This window comes from Impatiens glandulifera, chromosome 5, assembly GCF_907164915.1.
Source record: "Impatiens glandulifera chromosome 5, dImpGla2.1, whole genome shotgun sequence".
NCBI lineage: Eukaryota > Viridiplantae > Streptophyta > Magnoliopsida > Ericales > Balsaminaceae > Impatiens > Impatiens glandulifera.
The window spans coordinates 36,942,668-36,962,923 of NC_061866.1; the positions used below are offsets into that span (position 1 = coordinate 36,942,668).

Genomic DNA, 20,256 nt, shown 5'->3' on the forward strand with positions numbered 1-20,256 from the left:
ACTTAAATCAATGTTGCTGAAAGAAAATTATGACTCCGCCAAATATAAAAATATGGGAAATTTGACGAAATGACCTTAAAATGGCCTTATTTAAGTTTTTGTCCAGCACATAAAATTAAATGCACTGGTAACACCTTTTTTTTGGACGATTTTATCCCTGTCACGAGACGTCCACAATCGCGAGACGCAACCGGCATTCGCGAGATACAACCGGGGTTGCGTCTCGCGATTTGGACTTTTCACACGGCATCCGATTACGTCTCGCAACGAGAGCATTTTTGTCCAAAAAAATGGTGTCACCAACGTATTTAATTTTATGCGCCGGTTAAAAACTCAAATAAAGCCATAATTAAAGTCATTTAGTCAAATTCCCCCTAAAATATAGTATGATTTTTTAAGCTTTTCTATGATTTTTTTCAAATACATAATATCTAAATTTATTTTAATATTATATATATTATATGTTCTTCCAGTTTGAGTTTTGTGACGACACTTTGAGGTTGAGGTCCTTCCAGTTTCTTCCTTCCTTCCTGAGAAATCGCAAACGAACACAAATTGCGATTTGGGTGTTTTTAGTAGTTCAATTTCATCTCCAACTTGTGAGCAATGTGTCTGAGAAGCTCGTTGAAAATTCTCAACTTTCGCCGCAAAGTGGTCACGGTGCCTATTTGCCTTCTCACTCTCACCGTCGCCGGCGCTTCACTCTCCTCCAAACCCTTAAACCCATTTTCTGATCATTCTTCCGACAATTTAACCACCGGCCTCGACGGCATCCTCCGGTCTTCGCGCGCTCTCTGGACCGTCTGATTCCTTTCTCTCTTCAATTATGTTTTGCCTTAATTCTCCCATAAATTTATTTATTTTCTAATCTTTCTCGGTGCAGATCACATCAAATGTAGTTGATTACAAGTATTCGTTGTATGGATTGCCTAATGATTCGGACCAATATCGACATCTACTATCTGAGGTTTGTCTTTCTTTCTATTGTAACCTGAATTGGACTATACTTTGAATTTATTGTCTTTTTCATGGGTAAACTGCCGCTTTTATCAAACATATGTGATTACATTTCATTTCATTAATTCACTAAACATAGCTCAATGAAGACTTAATTGATCACTTCACCTATTCCTCAACCTTCTCTAGACAGTGCATCATTCAGTGAGGATCCATTTCTTAATTATATGGTTGCATCCCATAAACCCCACAAGCCCAATGATCTCTTTCATAGTATTAGATCATTCTTGACACTTGAGAGGAATTTCATGGTTTTCCTTCCACGATGACAGGCATGGTCATTCTCTCATATGCGGATATGTGGCATATACTCTTCTATAGCAAGTAAAACTAGAACAACCGTTGAAGAGGGTCTTTTGTTTTGTATACAAAGAGGAATCTTGACGAATGAGGGTGGTTAATATAAGGAATATTCGGTTGTTATTAGCAAGGGACCAATGGTCCCATCAAGGCTATACACAGATGAACCTATAGCTAGTATGAGTATGCTGAAATGATGAATGATATGGAATTATCTCCTCCTCTCTTATCATTATTTATATCTCGAAATGATATCTATATTTTCTTAGCATTTCATCCTCTTCTATTCTAGATTCTACCCTAATAATCCACATCTATCATTGGTATAAGTGACAATATTCTCACACCTAAATGATGTTGGCGCAATTTCAACCTCATGCCATGGAAATTGGAACTTACTTGCATGATCAGCAAGGAGATGTGCGCTTAGTTTTTGTGGTTAATATATCAAATAGTGGTTGTTTCTTTTCGTAGGTCCACTCACGTTCAGCTAAGAGAATATTGAAGTTATGTGAAGCCAATAAGGGTTTCTATGTTAAAGCTGGTCAATTTGCTGCAGCATTGCGGCAGCTTCCTACAGAATATTCGTCTACTCTAGCATCATTGCATGATCAGGTTTCCATGCTTTCTTTTTCTCTAGACAAAAGTATATATATTTGATTGTTTTATTTATTTATTTAAGATGTGTTTTAAGGTTTATATTGACTTAGGCAACTCCTTGTAATTTCAAAGCTATTAAAGAGGTTCTAAACAGCAACCTGGGAAAGGACTTATCACAGATGTAAGTGGGTTGTTGGGAGTATTATATGGTTATATATATATAATGTTACTTCAAATGTTGGTTATCGAAAAATAATAAATTTGTATATTTTCGTAGCTAACAAACTTCTTTTTATCTCCAAAAAAGCTGTTGAAAACAAATTCTCTGGAATGCTTAACTGAGAAGTAGGACGACGATGAAAAGTAGATTTTATCACTCACATCGCTTTCAAGCTATCTTCTTAGAAAAATACTTTTTTGTGAAATGATTTTCCCCTTATTTCTTGATTTTGATGTTTCGATTGCACTATTTCTTTCTATTAAAACTTCGTCTCTTTGTTCTTTCTTTAAAGTGTTCCACAGTTCATATTAAGCCGTTCTACTCAGATATTGTCACGGTAGTAGGAAGATATATTAGTGGTAGGTAGGAAGATATATTAGTGGTAGTGTAAGGTAGTATAAGGATAGTTTGGTAATTACTCTCTTAAGTTAGTGAGTTAATGAGTTAGTAGTAATGGAGTATGTATTATTTGGAGTAATGAATGAAATAGTATTGAATCTGGTTTATCTCCCCTAACTGTTTATATGCTACTAACTCATTACCCTACAATCCGTATACTACTATTAATTACCATACTACCCTTAACTTATTACTACTCATATATCCTACTACTAAAGTAGACGGAATTTAGTAACTATGTATGCTTCAGAAAATTGTTTGTGAAGAAAAAATGTATTATATGTGTATAATTTATAACGCTATTATTACGACGCTTTCTGAGATATGTTTTAACTCTCTCCGTTTTTTATGTCATTCTTAGTTTCATTGTGCTTAAACGACTCTAATTTTTTTCATAATACATAGAGCATTTAAAAATAAAAAAAGACCTGATATTTTCTTACTAAATCCAAGATTGCTGGTTTATCTTTTAGATTGATATTCAACTGCTTCTCTCATGTTTTTGAAAAAAAACAGATTTCTGTCATTTGATGAGCAACCAGTTGCTGCTGCCTCTATTGCTCAAGTCCACCATGCAGTACTTAAAGACCATCACGAGGAAGTAGCTGTTAAGGTCCAATACCCAGGTTTAGAGCAACAATTAAAAGTAGACATCAAAACGATGTCTTTCATATCAAAATCCGTTGCATTTCTTTTCCCCGAGTATAGGTTTCATTGGCTGGTATCAGAATTCGCCGAAGCTATCACACTGGAACTGGATTTTGTTTCTGAGGCAAAAAACTCAGAAAGAACAGCGAACAATTTCCGTAACAGCAGCATTGTCAAGATTCCCCGAGTTTTCTGGGAATTAACGACCAGCCGAGTAATGACAATGGAATTCTGTAAGGGATGCAAAGTCAATGATGTCGAATCCTTAAAGGAATTTGGAGTTGATCCCGTTGCTGTAGCAAATGAATTGGCGAATGTTTTTTCCGAGATGATTTTTGTTCACGGTTTCGTCCATGGGGATCCACATCCCGGTAACATATTGGTCTCTCCCAGGGGTAAAAATGGATTTTATCTTGTTATTCTTGATCACGGGATCTACAAGCAGTTGAATGAAGAATTCAGACTTGGGTATTGCCAACTTTGGAAGGCGTTGATTCTTCAGGATCCTAAAGGCATAAGACAGATGGCAGAGAGATTTGGTGTCGGGAAATATTATCAATACTTTCCAGTAATGTTTACAGGAAGAACAATTAATAGTAATTCAGGACTTGGGCAGGGAATGACGAATGAAGAGAAAGTGAAAATGCGAGAGGAGTTGAAGTCATTAACGATGGAGGATGTATCTTCGTTTATGGAATCCTTGCCTCCTGATTTCTTAACAATTATCAAAACTGATGGATTGTTAAGGTCTTTAATGCGGAGGTTGGGAGCTTCACAACGTGTTAGTTTGCAAGCTTATGCCAAAAATGCATTGTATGGTCTCATGCTAAAACATGGTTCTTATTCGGGTATGAAATATCTATATTCTCTGACAACTAGAAAACTAAAATTACTTTTGTTATATTCGTCACGTCCTTTCTTCTTTCCTTATTCAGTTATGTAGAAAACTAAAGAGAAAATATATTGTCGAGAATATTATTCAGTTATAGAATATAGATCATCTTTTTATAGGACACAGTACAATACCTCTTACATAAGTTAATAGTATCCTAGTCAAATATAATTATACTCAAGCATATGATACTAAATCTATGTTAGTAAGTTTGACTTTAATTTTGCAACATAATTTAGGCTTTAACAGTAACAACACCATTGGTTCTTCCTCTTATGAATCGTTTCCCACTCTTAAGGCTTTGTTTCTGGCTATTAAGGCTTTGTCTTCAGTTATATTCCGTTCGTCTCAACAACTTCGTCTCCAACCTGCTCGTTTTGTGTGGCTTCTAATCAATAGCTCACTTCGTCTCTAGAAGTTCGCTTTACCTTTTCTTTTTCAATGGGTACAAATATGAGGTTTTGGGATCTATTATGTAAATCTAAAATTGGTAATAACAAATGAGAAGAATAGTGAAAAAGTATGAAAAACAAAACTATTTTGACTATTGAAGCCCTTCATCCCTACTCCTTAACCAGAGATAAAACTAAAGAGAAGTTATGTTATTGACTTTTTTTTTTTTGAGAACGCTGGGTTCCGCTACTCCTATGGAGTGCGACTAATCCCCGCGGGTTAAGTACATAGCCCGCAAACATACTTAACCAATTAACCAGGCGCAGAACTTGCCGCCTGACGGGCTCGAACCCAGGACCTCATGGAGACCTGGGGGATATCCACCTCTTGTTGCCACTAGGCTAAAAGAGGGGATAAAAAATGGGGCAAAGGATTAAGTATGTAGCCCGCAAACACACTTAATCATTTAACCAGGCGCAGAATTTGCCGCCTGACGGGCTCGAACCCAGGAACTTAGGGTTGGTATCCACCTCTTTTTGCCGCTAGGCTAGAAGAGGGGATTAAGTGACTTACATAATAGAGATGATCCATTTATAGGATACAATACTTTATTCATATCATATTAATACTTGCAGAAATCAATATAGAGAAAAGTGTGCTCTGTATTATTCCACAAGATAGAGTTGTTTAAATACAAGTTACATCTTTGGGGATTTATCTAGCCTTCTACAAACTAGGAACCTTTTATGAGGATAAATGCAATTAGTTAGGGATAAATACTAATCTTAATATTTATCGCTCTAATTTTAGCTAATTGCTTATATGATAATTATCATGCTAAAGAACTAATTATGGGGCATTATCTAAACTCCTCTACAACCCAACTAGCTATTCAACTAGTCAAATTCAGCTATTAGCAAGGATTTGTTAAGAACATATGCATATTGGTTGTTGGTCCACACATAGGTTACTTGAATTTTTCCATCTTTAATCTTCTCTAGGATGAACTTTGTCTTATCACGGTAAACTGAATTCTTCATCATGCTTATTGCATTACTAGTTATCATAAAGAACTCCGACATGTAAATCTACTAAAGCAAGCTTGTGGAGATTGTTTGAACCATATACAGACCTGTCTAATTTGCAAACTTGATTTTCTGAGTTTGTGTGACTTATCCTAGCTGGTGTACCCATGTATACCTTCTCTTCTAGCCCCCATTTAGAAATACATTATTCACACCGTGTTGATAGAGTGGTCCGTTCACAATTTACTGCAATAGAAAGTATTACTCGAACAATATTCTACATAGAAAAAAATGCAAATGTCTCTTGCTAGTCAATTCCATGCGGTTGTGTGAAAACCCTTTGAATACCAATATGGGATTTAGTCTTCATAGTAGTTACTGATTGGGACCATCATAATCAGTCACATTCAGTTTGTAACAGATGACTGAAATGGAGAATGTATGACTAGAAATTAAACTTTAGATGATGTTCAAGTTTAAAAAGCTGCCCCATTGGTGAAATTTTTGATTGTTTAACATAGAATGATTTTGATCATTTCTTATTGATTTTAATATGCTTTTACGATTGTGTTTCTGATCTCCTGCAGGGAAATGGTCTGTTTCTAAATTCAAGGCTAACTTGAGTTACCTCCATCTAAGAATCATACTCGGTAAGACAGCAGAGTAGCTACATTCTTGAATACTACTTTTTTTTCTTTTCTTTTTCTAAATGGGGAAAAACTGAATGGTTGTGTGCATATACAGAGACAGTAGAGTGGCTATCTTGGGTGGCCAAGGTTTGGAACTTTCTCACTAGAAAGTTTAAACAGGTTCTCCTCACTTATTCGCCTCGATATTTGGTTCCTTCATTATTCTTGTCTACTTCATGAACCAATTCAAACCAAATGAGCTCGATTTTAGTTCCATTATTTCGTATACAGACAGATATGTTAAAATTTATCAAAGAAGCTCATTTTGTTTTGATGCACCTTGTTGTAGTACTACTTTTGTTGCTTGGTCAACTTAAATAATAAAAGTGAAGAGAGTTATATAAGAAAAAACATATTGTTCCAACAATTAGAATCATTTGTTTGTTTGGGTAATTGGGTCGGGTTGGTTCGTTTTTTTTTTTAACTAAATATGTATAAAAAAAAATAACTTAGTTATGCTAAATTCAATATCTATAATGGGTTTGCATTTGAATGGATAGATTATATATGGTTGGTCCATTATTTTAAACATCTATATAATTATAAAAAAAATATTCAAAAAAATTTAAAAACTAGATTAATTTAGATGAGTATATTTTTTTGAAACAAAATAATTATTCAACAAAATTTAAAAACTAATTAAAGTATTTAACTTAGCCAAGTATAAGAAAGGTACTATAAAGTAGATTTAAACCAACATTATGTAATTGGGAAATTGTGTCAAGAAAAAGTAAATGAAGGGAAACTAAATAATATGCAAAACCACCTTTGAAAAAAGAAGTCCAACAATTCTAATGAACAAAAACGGAAGCAATGCAGAAAATAAAATTTTACATTATATTTTCCTTACGAATCAAAAGGTTTTTATTTTTATATTTGAAGTATGGAAAGGAAAGGGATGGCAAAAACAAGAAAGATCCCATCCTTTAATCATTCATTTAGTATTGATAAAGTTGCCCAAGCAAACAAAATCGGAAGTAGCCAGCCATGCCCATGAATAAACACCTCAGATATCCTCTGGTCCATTGATTTCCTGGAGAACACAACCCCGTTAGAACACACTTGTACCAAACAAATAATATGATATATATTCAGTTACCTTGTCCACAATTACAGCTCCATCTGGGATTTCAAGCTTAACTCCAGATTTTGCAGCAATAACAACTTTCCCCTGTTATTATTATTATTATAAGACGGTCATGTAATGAAGATGACGAAAAAGAAGAAGAGAATTTGAGTGTTCCAAGTAAAAAGTACCTTGACAGTAACGCCGGATCCAAATGAAACATCACCAGACACCTTTAGACTATCCAGCTCTATGATACTTGGGATAGACTTGAACCGTTTCAAAAAATCCGATACCTTTTTGAATTCAGGACCCAATTCAATGGAAGGATTTTCAAGGTTTGTCCTTGCTTTGTTTCTAATCACAAACCCATCTTCCACTGTATACAAATCAGACTGTTGTATGACACAGCCAACACCAAGAAAGATGACAGGAATCAGAGTCAAGTCAGCCAACTAATTAGCACTACTACAAACAAACAAACAAACCTGTTACCTGAACAAGAAACAAATCTGATGTAGCTTTCACTGGAAGGAATCGAGACCGGGGAACATTGCTCCCAATTGCATCATCAAAGAACTGTCATTCATTCATTCAATCATTCAATTACTAACTAGAATGATCACTTTCAGGAATTAAAATAAAGATAATTACCCTAATTGCAGCACCAGCAGCTGTTTCCAGCTGAAGAACTTTTAATCCCTCCACTTCCTGAACATCATCATCGTTAATTATCATCCATCAAAACAACATCACCATTCTTCATTAATTGAGTTAACTGAAACATATAAAGTTACTTTAGGGTTTGGGATAATCTCCATTTTCAATGCATCTCCTTCTACAAGTCGATTGATTGCCTTCAAGTTCACCCACCTGCCCAAGTAGTAAGTAAACATGAGCAATCACCATTCAGGCTATTTGTTACTCAACCGAACTACTAATCCTCACTTACAAGTTATTCGTGTTGAAAATCTTGAACTTCTCAATTGACTTGAATTCATTGACCTGAAATTGTCACCAATTATCAGTTATTAGGTTCAACATTCAGACGGAACAAATGACAAGCCCATCTTAAGGGTATCTATATGTACTACTACCGTGCAGTTATTTAGAACTTAGGAGGACGACGACACATCATATATATAAATATATATATATATACAAATATAACTCAAAGAACACAACTTTAGGAACTATAGCACTTACATATTGATCAGGAACTTGTGCGATTTCCAGGAGCTACATAAAATAAACCACACAAACATCATTACTAACAGATCCCATATATAAAATAGAGACATAGTATGCACTAACAATTAATTGAGATTATACAAAAACAAATAGAGACAACAGGGAAATTAAGGAAGAGCCTGATAACAATAACTTTCTAGTTATGCTCAATCACTTCATAGTTTCGAAGAGAAGTGGTTCAAGGGCTTGTTTGATAAAAGGTTATCTGAAATTAATCCAAATAACCTCTTAGACCATTATTCACCGAAATACTAAAATATTCTTACTTTATATTCTGTAACATTATAAAATATTGATATTTTAGACATTTAATCAAAATAAACCCCACATAATCCCAACTTTTCATCAAACAAGTTTTGTTTTTCTTTCCAAAAAGTCAAACTATTTCAAATAATCCTACATCAAGCAAGCTCTTAGAAAGAATTGATAAACGATAGCTATAGACGAGTTAAGACACAGCAATGTAATAGAGAAGAACCGGATAGCTAAACAAAATGAACTAATAGATGCAATCATTGCTTAGCATCATTTATAGAGAGAACTGAACTTGATTTAGAAGAATTTTAGCCCAAAAAAAATAGCATAGAGTGTTGTAATGTGCCCTTCAATGAACTTTATCTATAATATAAGCAAATTGCAGACTAATATTTTTTTACGTCCATCCAGCTAAATTCAGATGAAAGACTGTTAAACATGAAGAGAAGCAAACACATACCTGAACCTTCCCATCATAGGAAATCAAGGTTCCTCCTTTCACATCAGCCAAAGTTTTTGGTGTGACCTGCATGAGTATTTAGATATGTGAAACCGGAAACAAAACAATAAAACTGGAAATGACTCCAACAAATGTATATATTGATATTACCTCCATACAGTATTCATTCTTGTTTTTGATCAAGTGATTTAATATCCCTGCAAACTTAGATTAAGGAACCCAATAATTTCTGGTATCCACTTCAATAGGATCTTACAAATACAACGGAATAAAAGCCACAAAAGGATACTCAAGTCCACTATAGCGCCTAAATTATCTGAATTGGCAGCAAACACATACTCCTTGCCCTATAAAAGATTAGAATAACAAAGTTAAGATAGAGAAAACTGAACTGATTATCAGATTGCTTATTAAAAACGAGAGCAAAACCTCAGATAAGAAGGCATCAAGCTTGCCACTGTTTTTCAATGAAGGAAATACGTCACCATGACCAGGAGGGTACCTTCAATGCAATAGTACCATGAAGATGTATATATGCGATCAGATACCACCAATTAAAAATATATTAAGGCTATGTTTGGCCGTGCATAATTGGATTTAGAATTACATTTTCAATTTTATAAGAATTGAAATTGATTTACAATTCATTCTTTATGTTTGGAGAAATAATTGCAATTCCAAAAAAGGATTGACAGAATTGAAACTTCAAAATAACATATACATTCAATTCCTTATTTAAATTCACCAAACAAGCAAAGAATTTAGAATTGGACCCCAATTCCAATTCTAATTTGGCTCGAACCAAACATAGTTTACAAATGTCATACCATCCATCCTTTCCAAATTTTCCTTTGGAAGGCATTGGCAGAAAGTCTTCAGCAACTAAACGAGGATATTGACTCTGGAAAAATAAAAGCAACCAAGGTCAATAAATAGTAGTATTAGGATTCACGTGATAAGCTAGTTGTACGAGTGAAAATCAAAACCAAACAATTACTACTGTAACACATTTAAATGACATACCTGGTTGAATGTATGAATCTTTATATTTGATTTTGAATATTGTTCTACAATCTACAAAACGAGAACAACGAATCAAATATTTTGTCAAATGGTTACAGATAGAGTTCCAATACATAAGACAAATATATATATATATATATATATATATATATATATATATATATATATATATATATTTTACATGAGCTATTACTGACCTTCAATGTGTCATCATGCGTGTTGAAAGAATTCATCAACACGAGAGGCACATTGCATCCATATTTAGTATTGAGAGACTAAGCACAAAAGACAGTAGTAAGATATACAAAGCCATCCAAAAGATAATGAAGTTGAACAATATGCAATGACAATTGAACCTCAATCTGCTTGACGATCAAATCCAGGAAAGTCAAGCCATTCCGAACCTCAATGACAGACCTGCATTCCGTGGAAACATAGCTTCATCAGTAATCGAGCAACTAAAATGCTGATTTTTAACAGTTTCAAATTTGAACAGTAGGGTTTAGGAAATTAGGACAAACACTCTGTACATAAGCAAATCCAAGAAATATAAGTACAAGAAGGAATTAGGACAAACACTCGGTACATAAGCAAATCCAAGTAATATAAGTACAAGAAGCATATGTAAAGATGAAGAGACTGCTTCATTAGCTTAGAGATGCCATCTGTGTTCAGGAAATCCCACTAAATACAGTCTATTAAACTAGTCATTTCAAGCAAATCATGGTAAAATTTAGATTCTTGAAGTTCAGAAAAATAGAATCCAGGAATTAATGACTGCTTGTTGGCAAACCAACCATGGAATCTACTACAATTTACATATGCAGCTTACCGTATTCTAGACATTTTCAAAATTGTAGAAGAATCATATTACAAATCAAGTGCTCCAGCAGCAGCTCATAAAATAGAATTATTCTATTTTGAATGTCACTATCAGAACAAATTTGAATGAAGATTAACAGGGTCATAGTTATTATGTTTTGAAAAGCAGAAGACAATTTCCCATATAGATCAAATAGACACTATCCAAAATCAATCTTTCACAAACAGCAAGGATTCAGATACAAATATCACCAATGACATGAGAAGAGCATAGTATATGTCTAGCTTTAAAGGATGATATATCCCCAAAATGAAATGAAAAAAGTAGTTAAATTCATACTTAGGACCAGTGCATCCCATAGTTGTTCCAAGTCCTCCATTAAGTTTCAAAACAACTAATTTGTCCAAAAGCTTCTTAGTTTCCTCAGGATCTGCAGAGAGTAAATAAGCCAAATCAATCAACACAACATAGGGAACTGAAATCTCGCCAACAAAAAGAAACTGAGAAATTACCTTCAGGAAGAGGAGCTAAGCTGTCGTACGGAACGACAACCTCATCAGTGGGAGTCTGGATCTTGCTCCATTCAATATGCTGTGCTTCACCACTTCAATAAAGCAATTCAAGAACAGAGTTAAATCACATTCCTCTATCACACAAAATCTAATCGAAATGATAATCCAACTACAGTTAGTTAGATCTAAAATGAGAGCAAATAACAAGATCTCGTCTATAATCCAATAACAGTTATCGATCCATTAAGCAAAAACGAAAATGTAGAAACAATTGATAGATTCATATTATATTAGACAAAAACGACATAGATTCGGTAAATTACGAGTCATGCAAGTACGAAAACGTGGAAACGAATCAAAATGACGATAGATTTGGTTAAGCAACATTAAGTTACGAATCATTTACAAAACCGCAATACAAATACAGAGGAACGATGAATCAGATCGATAAGCGCAAATGTAACATAAACATACCTGAGATAACGACTGACCAGATTTATGAATCCAGATTTTTCATTCTCGCTGTAAAAACAACAGAAACAGATCACATATCAAAATTCAGATCTAAGAGTGATAGAGAGTTCGTTCAGTGGATCGGACATACCTGATTTCGTTAAGAGCAGATACAGCTGATTTTAGGTTGGAGAGCTTATCGGCGTCGGTGGAGCTAAGAGTTGCTGTTGCCATTGCAGCGATTTCAATGTAGCTGATTCAGCTCTGAGTTTAGAGAGAGAGAGAGATCTGATCTGATTTGTGGTACATATATCAAAGTGGTTTGATAAGCATCGTTCTTTTGTATCCCCACGATAAACGGGTAATAGAGTGTGATGAGAGAATATGCGGATATTACGGTTATCCCATAATATTTGAGTGTTTAATTAAATCAATTAATTAACTAATTTAGTAACTAATTACTCATTACCATCTTTCATAAAAACAAATTTCAACTATTAAGATATTAACCACCATTTCCATTCAAAAATAAAATAAATTAGTCTTTTTTGTGTGAATAATTTAATAACCTATATATAATAATTTATATAATTATTATTTATTCAAATAAATAAATTAATGTAATTTAATTTTATAAATATGAATTTTTTAGTATTATTTTTTATTTAATTATATATAAAATAATAATAATATACCACTAATAATATTTTAAAATGAACTTATATAATTTGATTTGAAATATATTTTTCATGTTAGAGTTTATAATTTTAAATAAATTTTTGAATATTTGAATGACGCACATACAAATTTAAAATAGTTTTTCACAAAATATATATTTTAATTATTTTTATGAAAAATAATAGTGAGATAGAATTTAGAAGAGGAAATGAGCCTTAAAAATTTAAAAAGATTTATATATTCTCTCTTTCCATCCTTTTTTTCAGTTAATAAGGAAATGACATGTCATAAATTTTTTTCATTTTCTCCCCCAAATTTATTTTTATTCACTCAAAGATCAATTCTATGTAAGCACGTCTCATTGATAAAACATTGTATCAATGATTGAATATTTACCATTATGTAGATATGCAATAATTGAAGATATTGTAGTTGAAAATTGGTTAAATCCAAATGTCCAAAATAAAATGTTTGACTAACAAATGGTAAGGAACATATCTTAATCAAGGCTATTATAGCCTAATTTTGTTTCCTATGCATATATTATTATTTCCTTTTATAGTTTTACCACTAAATAAAATGAACTCCTTTTTTTAATTTTGTTTATTTAACAAATTCTAATTAAATATAATCGATATTTAAAAATATAAATAAACTATGTTTATCACCACCACTTCACCACTTATGACAACTAATACACTACTATTATTATTTTAAAGTTTTAAATTAATAAAGATTTAATAAATAATAATAATAAATTGAGTTGACTTAATTTTAGTTCAAATTAGACTATTGGTGTAACATATTTATTATTTTATATAAAAATAAGGTATATAATTTTGTGATAAGCAATTGACTGCAGATCGAGAGGTCATCAATTCAAACTTGGTTGAGTAATCATATTAAGAGTGATTCGAGTCCTTCAATAATAAATAAATTGTATAAATATAGGGTCCATAGCTCAGTGGTAGAGCATTTAACTGCAGATCAAGAGGTCACCGGTTCGAACCCGGTTGGGCCCTTTTTATCGAGTGTTCGGGTGCAATACTTAATTTTTCATATAAAAATAAGATATACAATTTAGTGATAGAGCAATTGGCTATAAATAAAGAGGTCACCAATTCGTCACCGGTTCGAACCCGGTTGGGCCCTTTTTATCGAGTGTTCGGTGCAATACTTAATTTTTCATATAAAAATAAGATATACAATTTAGTGATAGAGCAATTGGCTATAAATAAAGAGGTCACCAATTCAAACTTCATTGGGTTCGGGTGCACATATGAAAAGTTTATTTGAGTCTTAATCCAATTTAAACCAGAATTAGACTATTTAGGTAAGATACTTAATTTTTTTAATAGAAAACAAAGTGTTTAAATATAAGGTTCATAGCTCATTGATAGAACATTTTACTGCATATCAAAAGATCATCAACTTAACACAGTTGAGCAATATTTATCAAGTTTGTCAGAACATTTAAAAAACACTATCACAAATAGGTCCAAGAATATCAAGGATTTATTGGAGCCCAAACTCAATCCAACCCCAAATTAGATTATTTGTATAAGATACTTAATTATTTTATATAAAAATAAGGTGTACATATCGTGTTACAACAATTGAATGCAGATTAAGAGGTCGCAAATTCAAACTTGGTTGGGCATGAGTGATCATATCTAGGGTTTAATCGAGTCCTAACCCAATCTTAATCCGAATTAGATTATTTATGTAAATATTTAATTCCTTAAATATAAAAATAAGGTGTGTAAATATAGGGTCCATAGCTTAGTATTAGAGCATTTGACTGCATATGAAGAGATTACTAGTTTGTTTTATTTTACTTTTCAAATAGGATAGAACATTTGAAAAAATGATATTTTTCATTTTAGAGTTTGTAATTTTAAATAAATTTTAAATTTTGAATGTTTGTTTTTACAAATTTATAATAGTTTATCACGAAGATTGGGCCTTTTTTATTGAGTTTATTTAATTTAATTTTTAACTAATAGGGAAGAACATTTGAAAAAGCTTATCACAACTAGGGTGATAATATATTTATAGGAGCCCATACCCGAATTAGACTATTTGTGTAATATACTTAATTTTATATAAAAATAAGGAGTACAATTTTGTGGTAGAGTAATTGAATACAAATAAAGAGGTCACCAATTCAAACTAATTTGGGTTCGGGTGAGCATATGAAAGGTTTATTCGAGTCATAACTTAATCCAAACCCGAATTAAACTATTTATGTAAGATATTTAATTTTTTTAATAGAAAATAAGTTGTATAAATATAGGGTCCATAGTTTAGTGGTAAAGTACTTGACTATAGATCAAGATGTCATTAGTTCGAACTCAATTGAGCCCTATTTATCGAGTTTATGTTTATTTTATTTTTAAAATATGGTATAACATTTGAAAAAGATGATCACAACCACCAAGAATGAGAATATCAAAGATTTATTTGAGCTCTAGCCCAATTCAAACCCAAATTAGACTATTTGTGTAAAAAAACATTATTATTTTATATAAAAATAAGGCATACAATTTCATGATATAGCAATTCACTACATCAAGAGATCACCAATTCAAACTTGGTTGGGCACCGATGATCATATTTAGGGTTTATCCGAGTCCTAACCAATCCAAACCCGAATTAGACTATTTATGTAAGATACTTTATTTGATTAATAAAAATAAAATTGTATAAATATAGGGTCCATAGCTCAGTGGTAGAGCATTTGACTGCAGATCAAGAGGTCACCGGTTCGAACCCGGTTGGGCCCTTTTTATAACACACTTAATTTTTTATATAAAAATAATGTGTATAATTTAGTGTTAGAGCAATTGATTACAAATAAAGATGTCTCCATTTCAAAACTTGTTGAGTTTGGGTGAGCATATGAAGTTAACTCATTAGGAAAGAACATTTAAAAAATATTATCACAATTATTTGCAAACCCGAATTAGACTAGATACTAAATTTTTTTATATATAAAAATAAGGTGTATAATTTAGTGTTATAGTAATTGACTACAAATAAAGATGACTCCATTTCAAACTTTGCTGAGTTCGGGTGAGCATACGAAGAGTTTATTTGAGTCATAACTCAATCTAAACCCGAATTAGACTATTTAAGTAAGATACTTAATTTTTTTTAATAAAAAATAAGGTGTTTAAATATATGGTCCATATATTAGTGATAGAGTATTTCTGGTTCAAACACAATTGAGCTATATTAATCAAGTTTGTTTAATTTATTTTTAAAATATGGTAGAACATTTAAAAAAAACACGATCACGAATATCAAGGAATTATTGGAGCCCTAACTCAATCCAAACCTAAATTAGACTATTTGTGTAAGATATTTAATTATTTAAAAAAATAAAAATAAAGTGTACAATTTCATGTTAGATCGCAATTGACTGCAAATGAAGAGGTCACCAATTCAAACTTAGTTGGACACGGGTGATCATATCTTGGGTTTATCCGAGTTCTAACTCAATTCAAATCCGAATTAGATTATTTACGTAAAATACTTAATTTCTTAAATATAAAAATAAAGTGTGTAAATACAGTGTCCATAGTTTAGTGTTATAGAATTTGATTGTGGATTAAGATGTCACTAGTTTGTTTTATTTTACTTTTTGAATAGAGTAGAATATTTGAAAAAGATGATATTTTTCATTTTAGAATTTATAATTTTAAATAAAATTTTAAATTTTGAATGTTTGTTTTTACAAATTTAAAATAGTTTATCACGAAGATATATATATATATTTTTTATTTTTTTGTTACTAAATCTTAAAAATTAGAGAAATTGTATTTGTGGCAAAAATGACTTTGTTAATGTTCAATTATATGTATTAATTTAAAATTTTATCTTATACAAAAATCATTCAAAATATTGTGAATTTTGAGATGTACCAAGATTTATGATAGATGACAACTAAGCTCAATCAAGTCATGTGACAATTTTTTCAGGAGGATTCAAAATGATATAGAAAATGTCAAAATAGTATTTTTATTGAAAAAATATAGAAAATTATCATAATTCTTATTCACTCAAGATCAATTCTATGTAAGAACATCTAATTGATAAAACATTATATCAATGATTAAAGATTCACCTTTATCTAAATATGCAATAATTCAAGATATTGTAGTTGAAAATTGGGTAAGTCCAAGTGTCCAAAATAAAATGTTTGGCTAACAAATTGTAAGGAATATATCTTAATCAAGGCTACTCTAACCTAATTTTGTTTTCCTAGACATATACTATTATTTCCTTTTATAGTAGTACCACTAAATAAAATGAACTATTTTTAGAACTACCACTTAGACAACTAATACAATATTATTATTGTTTAAAAAGAATAGATTAATAAAGATTTAATAATTTTTTTTGAGTTAACTTAATTTTAGTTCAACCTCTACATAGATCCCTACATAGATCCGTTCATCATGTTGTTACGAATCACATTATTTTTTATCATATTAAACTGTTCGAATTTGTCAGCTAGATTTGTTTTCAATAAACTTACTAAAGTTGGTCCAAAAACAAATAAAACTTTCAATAAGATGCCAAAGATATATAACATTTATAAACAAAGTTGAATTCTCTTGTCACTACTTACACACCTCTTATATGGAACAAAACCTTTCTCCTCCCAATTACAACAATTTCTCCTTCTTTTCTCAGATGAGGAGCTTCTTATGTTGTTGCTGTTTTGAGATTCCACTTCCTTGCTTGAATCATTCTCCCCATTAATGCCTAAAGAACCACAACTACTAGAACTAGTAGGAGTCAAACATGTAATTGGACTATTTCTCGAAGCAATTGGGCGATGAATTTGAAATAGTGGATATGATGGTTCTATTTGATTCGAGTTCCCACTTGGATTCAAAATGTAATCCGTGCCAATCGAAGAAGAATGGTTTTCAGAGCTGGAAATTTCAACTAAAACCGTTGTACCAAACAATTTAAGGGTCCGAGTTGGTGATTTACTTGGTTTGGGTGATGAACCGGATTCAGAGACAGATAAAACTGAAGTTGGGGATTGATGTTCTTGTTCTGAAACTGAAACTGAGACTGAAACTGAAATTGATGAAGTTGAATGATGTTGTTCTTCATCATTCATAATACTAACTGTTTTTCTTCCTGTTTTGATAACTGTTGATGAAATCGGTTTACGTGGATATGGATGGGCAGGCTTTCTTTTCGGGCGAGGTGGAGGAATCTCGACAGTTAATTCGGTTGAATCGCGAATCACTTTGGAAAAGAATTTTTGGGCGTGACTTCTTATTTGAACAGCAGTCTTGGTACCAATATGGTCTGAACAAAGAAAGATTAACAAATTAAGGTTGAGTTTTGTTCTTTTTAATTAATCAAATTCTTTGGTTAAGACCTACCTTCGATATGTCGCCAAGCCCGACCGTGTAATTTGAGAGCTTCGACGAATTTATCGTGCTCTTGTTCGGTCCATTTTTGTCTCTGTTTCTTGATTGTGTAAGTTTTTCTTACCTAATATAAATAAATGTAACTTTGTTTTAGAATAATTATTACCATAATTGTTAACTAGACAGTTAAATTATGCAAGTTTTGTTAAATAAAATTACCTTGGGACAAAATTGAGAGCTGGTAATAGTAGTGGCCACTATGGTTTTATCAACGGACGATGGATTGGCATCACATTGATCCTGCATTCATTTTAATCATTGATTAAATCTCCCATAGACAAAAATACATTTTTATCACTCATAAAATGATTTAGAAAAATTATTTGTAAAAAAATTGTTTTCAACAAAATAAATAAATAAAAAAATTAAATTATGAAGTTAATAGCTCTTCTCTAGTATCTACGAGTTTGTTGGGCAATAAATTTGTATTTTACTATATGTTTACTTATCATTTTTCACTATATATTAACAATTAAAAAAAAAAACATTTTTTTCACTCATGTTTTTGTTTAAAAAATCATTTAATTTAATAACAATTTTTATATTAAATAAAAACCAGTTACCTTACACTTTTTATTTTATCAATTTTTTTTTTGGTCATACAAGTTGAATTTATACTCTTTAACTAAATTATTTTAATATATTAAATAATTTTTATTCATTTTGTATTGACCTAATTATCAAATTAGGTTATTCTTTTAGACTAATTTAAAATTTAAATATCTTATTTTCAAACCTCATTTTCTTTATCGTTAAAATCATACCAAATATTGTTATAATAATTTCAAACACCGCTAACGTGAAATTTATAAATAAAATATCACTAATTTAATAATCGAATTTTAATCAATTAAGAGTTTTGATTACCGAATCTCAAAAATTCGATAAAAATCACTCTTTGATAGTTAAATATTTATAACGGTGTTTGAACCGTTAATACAAAAACTTTATAATTTTAACTTAAATTATGAGATTTAGAAATAAAAATGGCCAATTAGCCCTCAATAAATAAAAGTTCTAATTTTGACAATTCACCAATTTTAATTATTAATCTAAAATAATCCATTTTAAGATGAGATCGATATGATCCATATATAGGCAAACAATGATTTAAGACATTCCAAATATAATTTTTCTCTTGACAAAAAGGATGAAATACGGCGTCGTTTCCTATTAGTAGTGGCGTAATTTGGAAATCAGTGAAATGATGAAATGAAAGTCGTACCTGTAAGGAAGAAGATGAAGCCATTAGAGACGATCTGATCAGTTTGGTGAAGAAATTCGTGCTAATTATGGACAAATCTGGACCAAAGATCCGATTTTTTTCGAATCAATCAATCAATCAATGAATCCTTAATTCATCATCAACTCTCTAGATCCTCAATTTGAAACGGAGAAAATAGAAAATATCGGAGATAAGATTGGAAATGAAAATTCAGTGAGGGAGAAAGAATATAGAATAAGGGTATAATATAAGAAGAGACAGATGAGAGAGAGAGAGAGAGGAGCCACGTCATATTCTTATTTTTATTTTTATTTTTTTTAGAAATTTCAAAATTTGGTAATTTAATTTCACATTCAATTGGATGATGATCAATCTGGTGGCTGTTGTTCAAAGATAAGAGTTTCAGCCACGTGGCAATAGCACTTTTAGCACTTTCTTCTTTACTCTTGATAGTATGTGTGTGTGTGACTGTGTGAGAGAGAGTAACGAAAAGCGTACGGAAACTTATTGACACGTGGCGGAATCGTAAGTATGGCAGTTGATCTGATGAAAGGTCGTTACATATTTCGCTGCCGTTAATTAAGTTCGTCAAAAAGAATTGTATTTTATTTATTTTTTTATTTTTTTTATTATGGATAGATAGTTTAGGGCTTGTTTGAGGAAGTGGTTTTTTTATTTTGTCTGGGTTTTATTTAAAAAAATCATTTTTTGATAAAAAGTAGGAAAAAATTGGTTTTTAAAATTTAAAGACTAATTTGTCTTTTGACTTTAGAAGATATGATGTAGGTGAGAGAATGATGGTTTAGAGAGAGAAAATAAAATTAAAGGGTAGTTTTGGTATTTAAATGATAAAATTATTTGATTTGAT

General features: G+C 31.4%; 3 protein-coding genes and 2 non-coding genes across 5 annotated transcripts; 3 read left to right on the plus strand and 2 right to left on the minus strand.

Moving 5' to 3' along the window:
* The first annotated feature begins 489 nt into the window (after window positions 1–489).
* On the plus strand, window positions 490–6,461 carry LOC124938860 (aarF domain-containing protein kinase 1). The gene is made up of 7 exons (XM_047479385.1): window positions 490–801; window positions 884–967; window positions 1,792–1,932; window positions 2,028–2,098; window positions 3,053–4,032; window positions 6,082–6,144; window positions 6,239–6,461. Exons 1-7 carry the CDS (start codon window positions 607–609, stop codon window positions 6,361–6,363), a joined length of 1,659 nt encoding a protein of 552 aa, XP_047335341.1. The 5' UTR covers window positions 490–606; the 3' UTR covers window positions 6,364–6,461.
* Window positions 6,462–6,997: 536 nt separating this feature from the next.
* Window positions 6,998–12,374, minus strand: LOC124938775 (UTP--glucose-1-phosphate uridylyltransferase). The gene is made up of 20 exons (XM_047479280.1): window positions 12,178–12,374; window positions 12,048–12,095; window positions 11,574–11,665; window positions 11,401–11,491; window positions 10,595–10,655; window positions 10,436–10,513; window positions 10,239–10,289; window positions 10,043–10,116; window positions 9,645–9,717; window positions 9,505–9,562; window positions 9,366–9,412; window positions 9,216–9,281; window positions 8,456–8,488; window positions 8,202–8,254; window positions 8,047–8,122; window positions 7,904–7,960; window positions 7,745–7,828; window positions 7,441–7,644; window positions 7,283–7,354; window positions 6,998–7,216 (listed from the first exon to the last, which is right to left on the minus strand). Exons 1-20 carry the CDS (start codon window positions 12,258–12,260, stop codon window positions 7,190–7,192), a joined length of 1,428 nt encoding a protein of 475 aa, XP_047335236.1. The 5' UTR covers window positions 12,261–12,374; the 3' UTR covers window positions 6,998–7,189.
* Window positions 12,375–13,654: 1,280 nt separating this feature from the next.
* TRNAC-GCA lies at window positions 13,655–13,726 on the plus strand. Its single transcript has one exon. It is a non-coding gene; the product is annotated as a tRNA-Cys (tRNA).
* Window positions 13,727–15,418: 1,692 nt separating this feature from the next.
* TRNAC-GCA lies at window positions 15,419–15,490 on the plus strand. The gene has a single exon. It is a non-coding gene; the product is annotated as a tRNA-Cys (tRNA).
* A 1,741-nt stretch (window positions 15,491–17,231) lies between these two features.
* Window positions 17,232–19,571, minus strand: LOC124940368 (protein REVEILLE 2-like). Its single transcript, XM_047480880.1, has 4 exons — window positions 19,389–19,571; window positions 18,323–18,403; window positions 18,116–18,227; window positions 17,232–18,038 (listed from the first exon to the last, which is right to left on the minus strand). The coding sequence occupies exons 1-4, from the start codon at window positions 19,410–19,412 to the stop codon at window positions 17,305–17,307; spliced, it is 951 nt and encodes a 316-aa protein (XP_047336836.1). The 5' UTR covers window positions 19,413–19,571; the 3' UTR covers window positions 17,232–17,304.
* Between the last annotated feature and the right edge of the window lie 685 nt (window positions 19,572–20,256).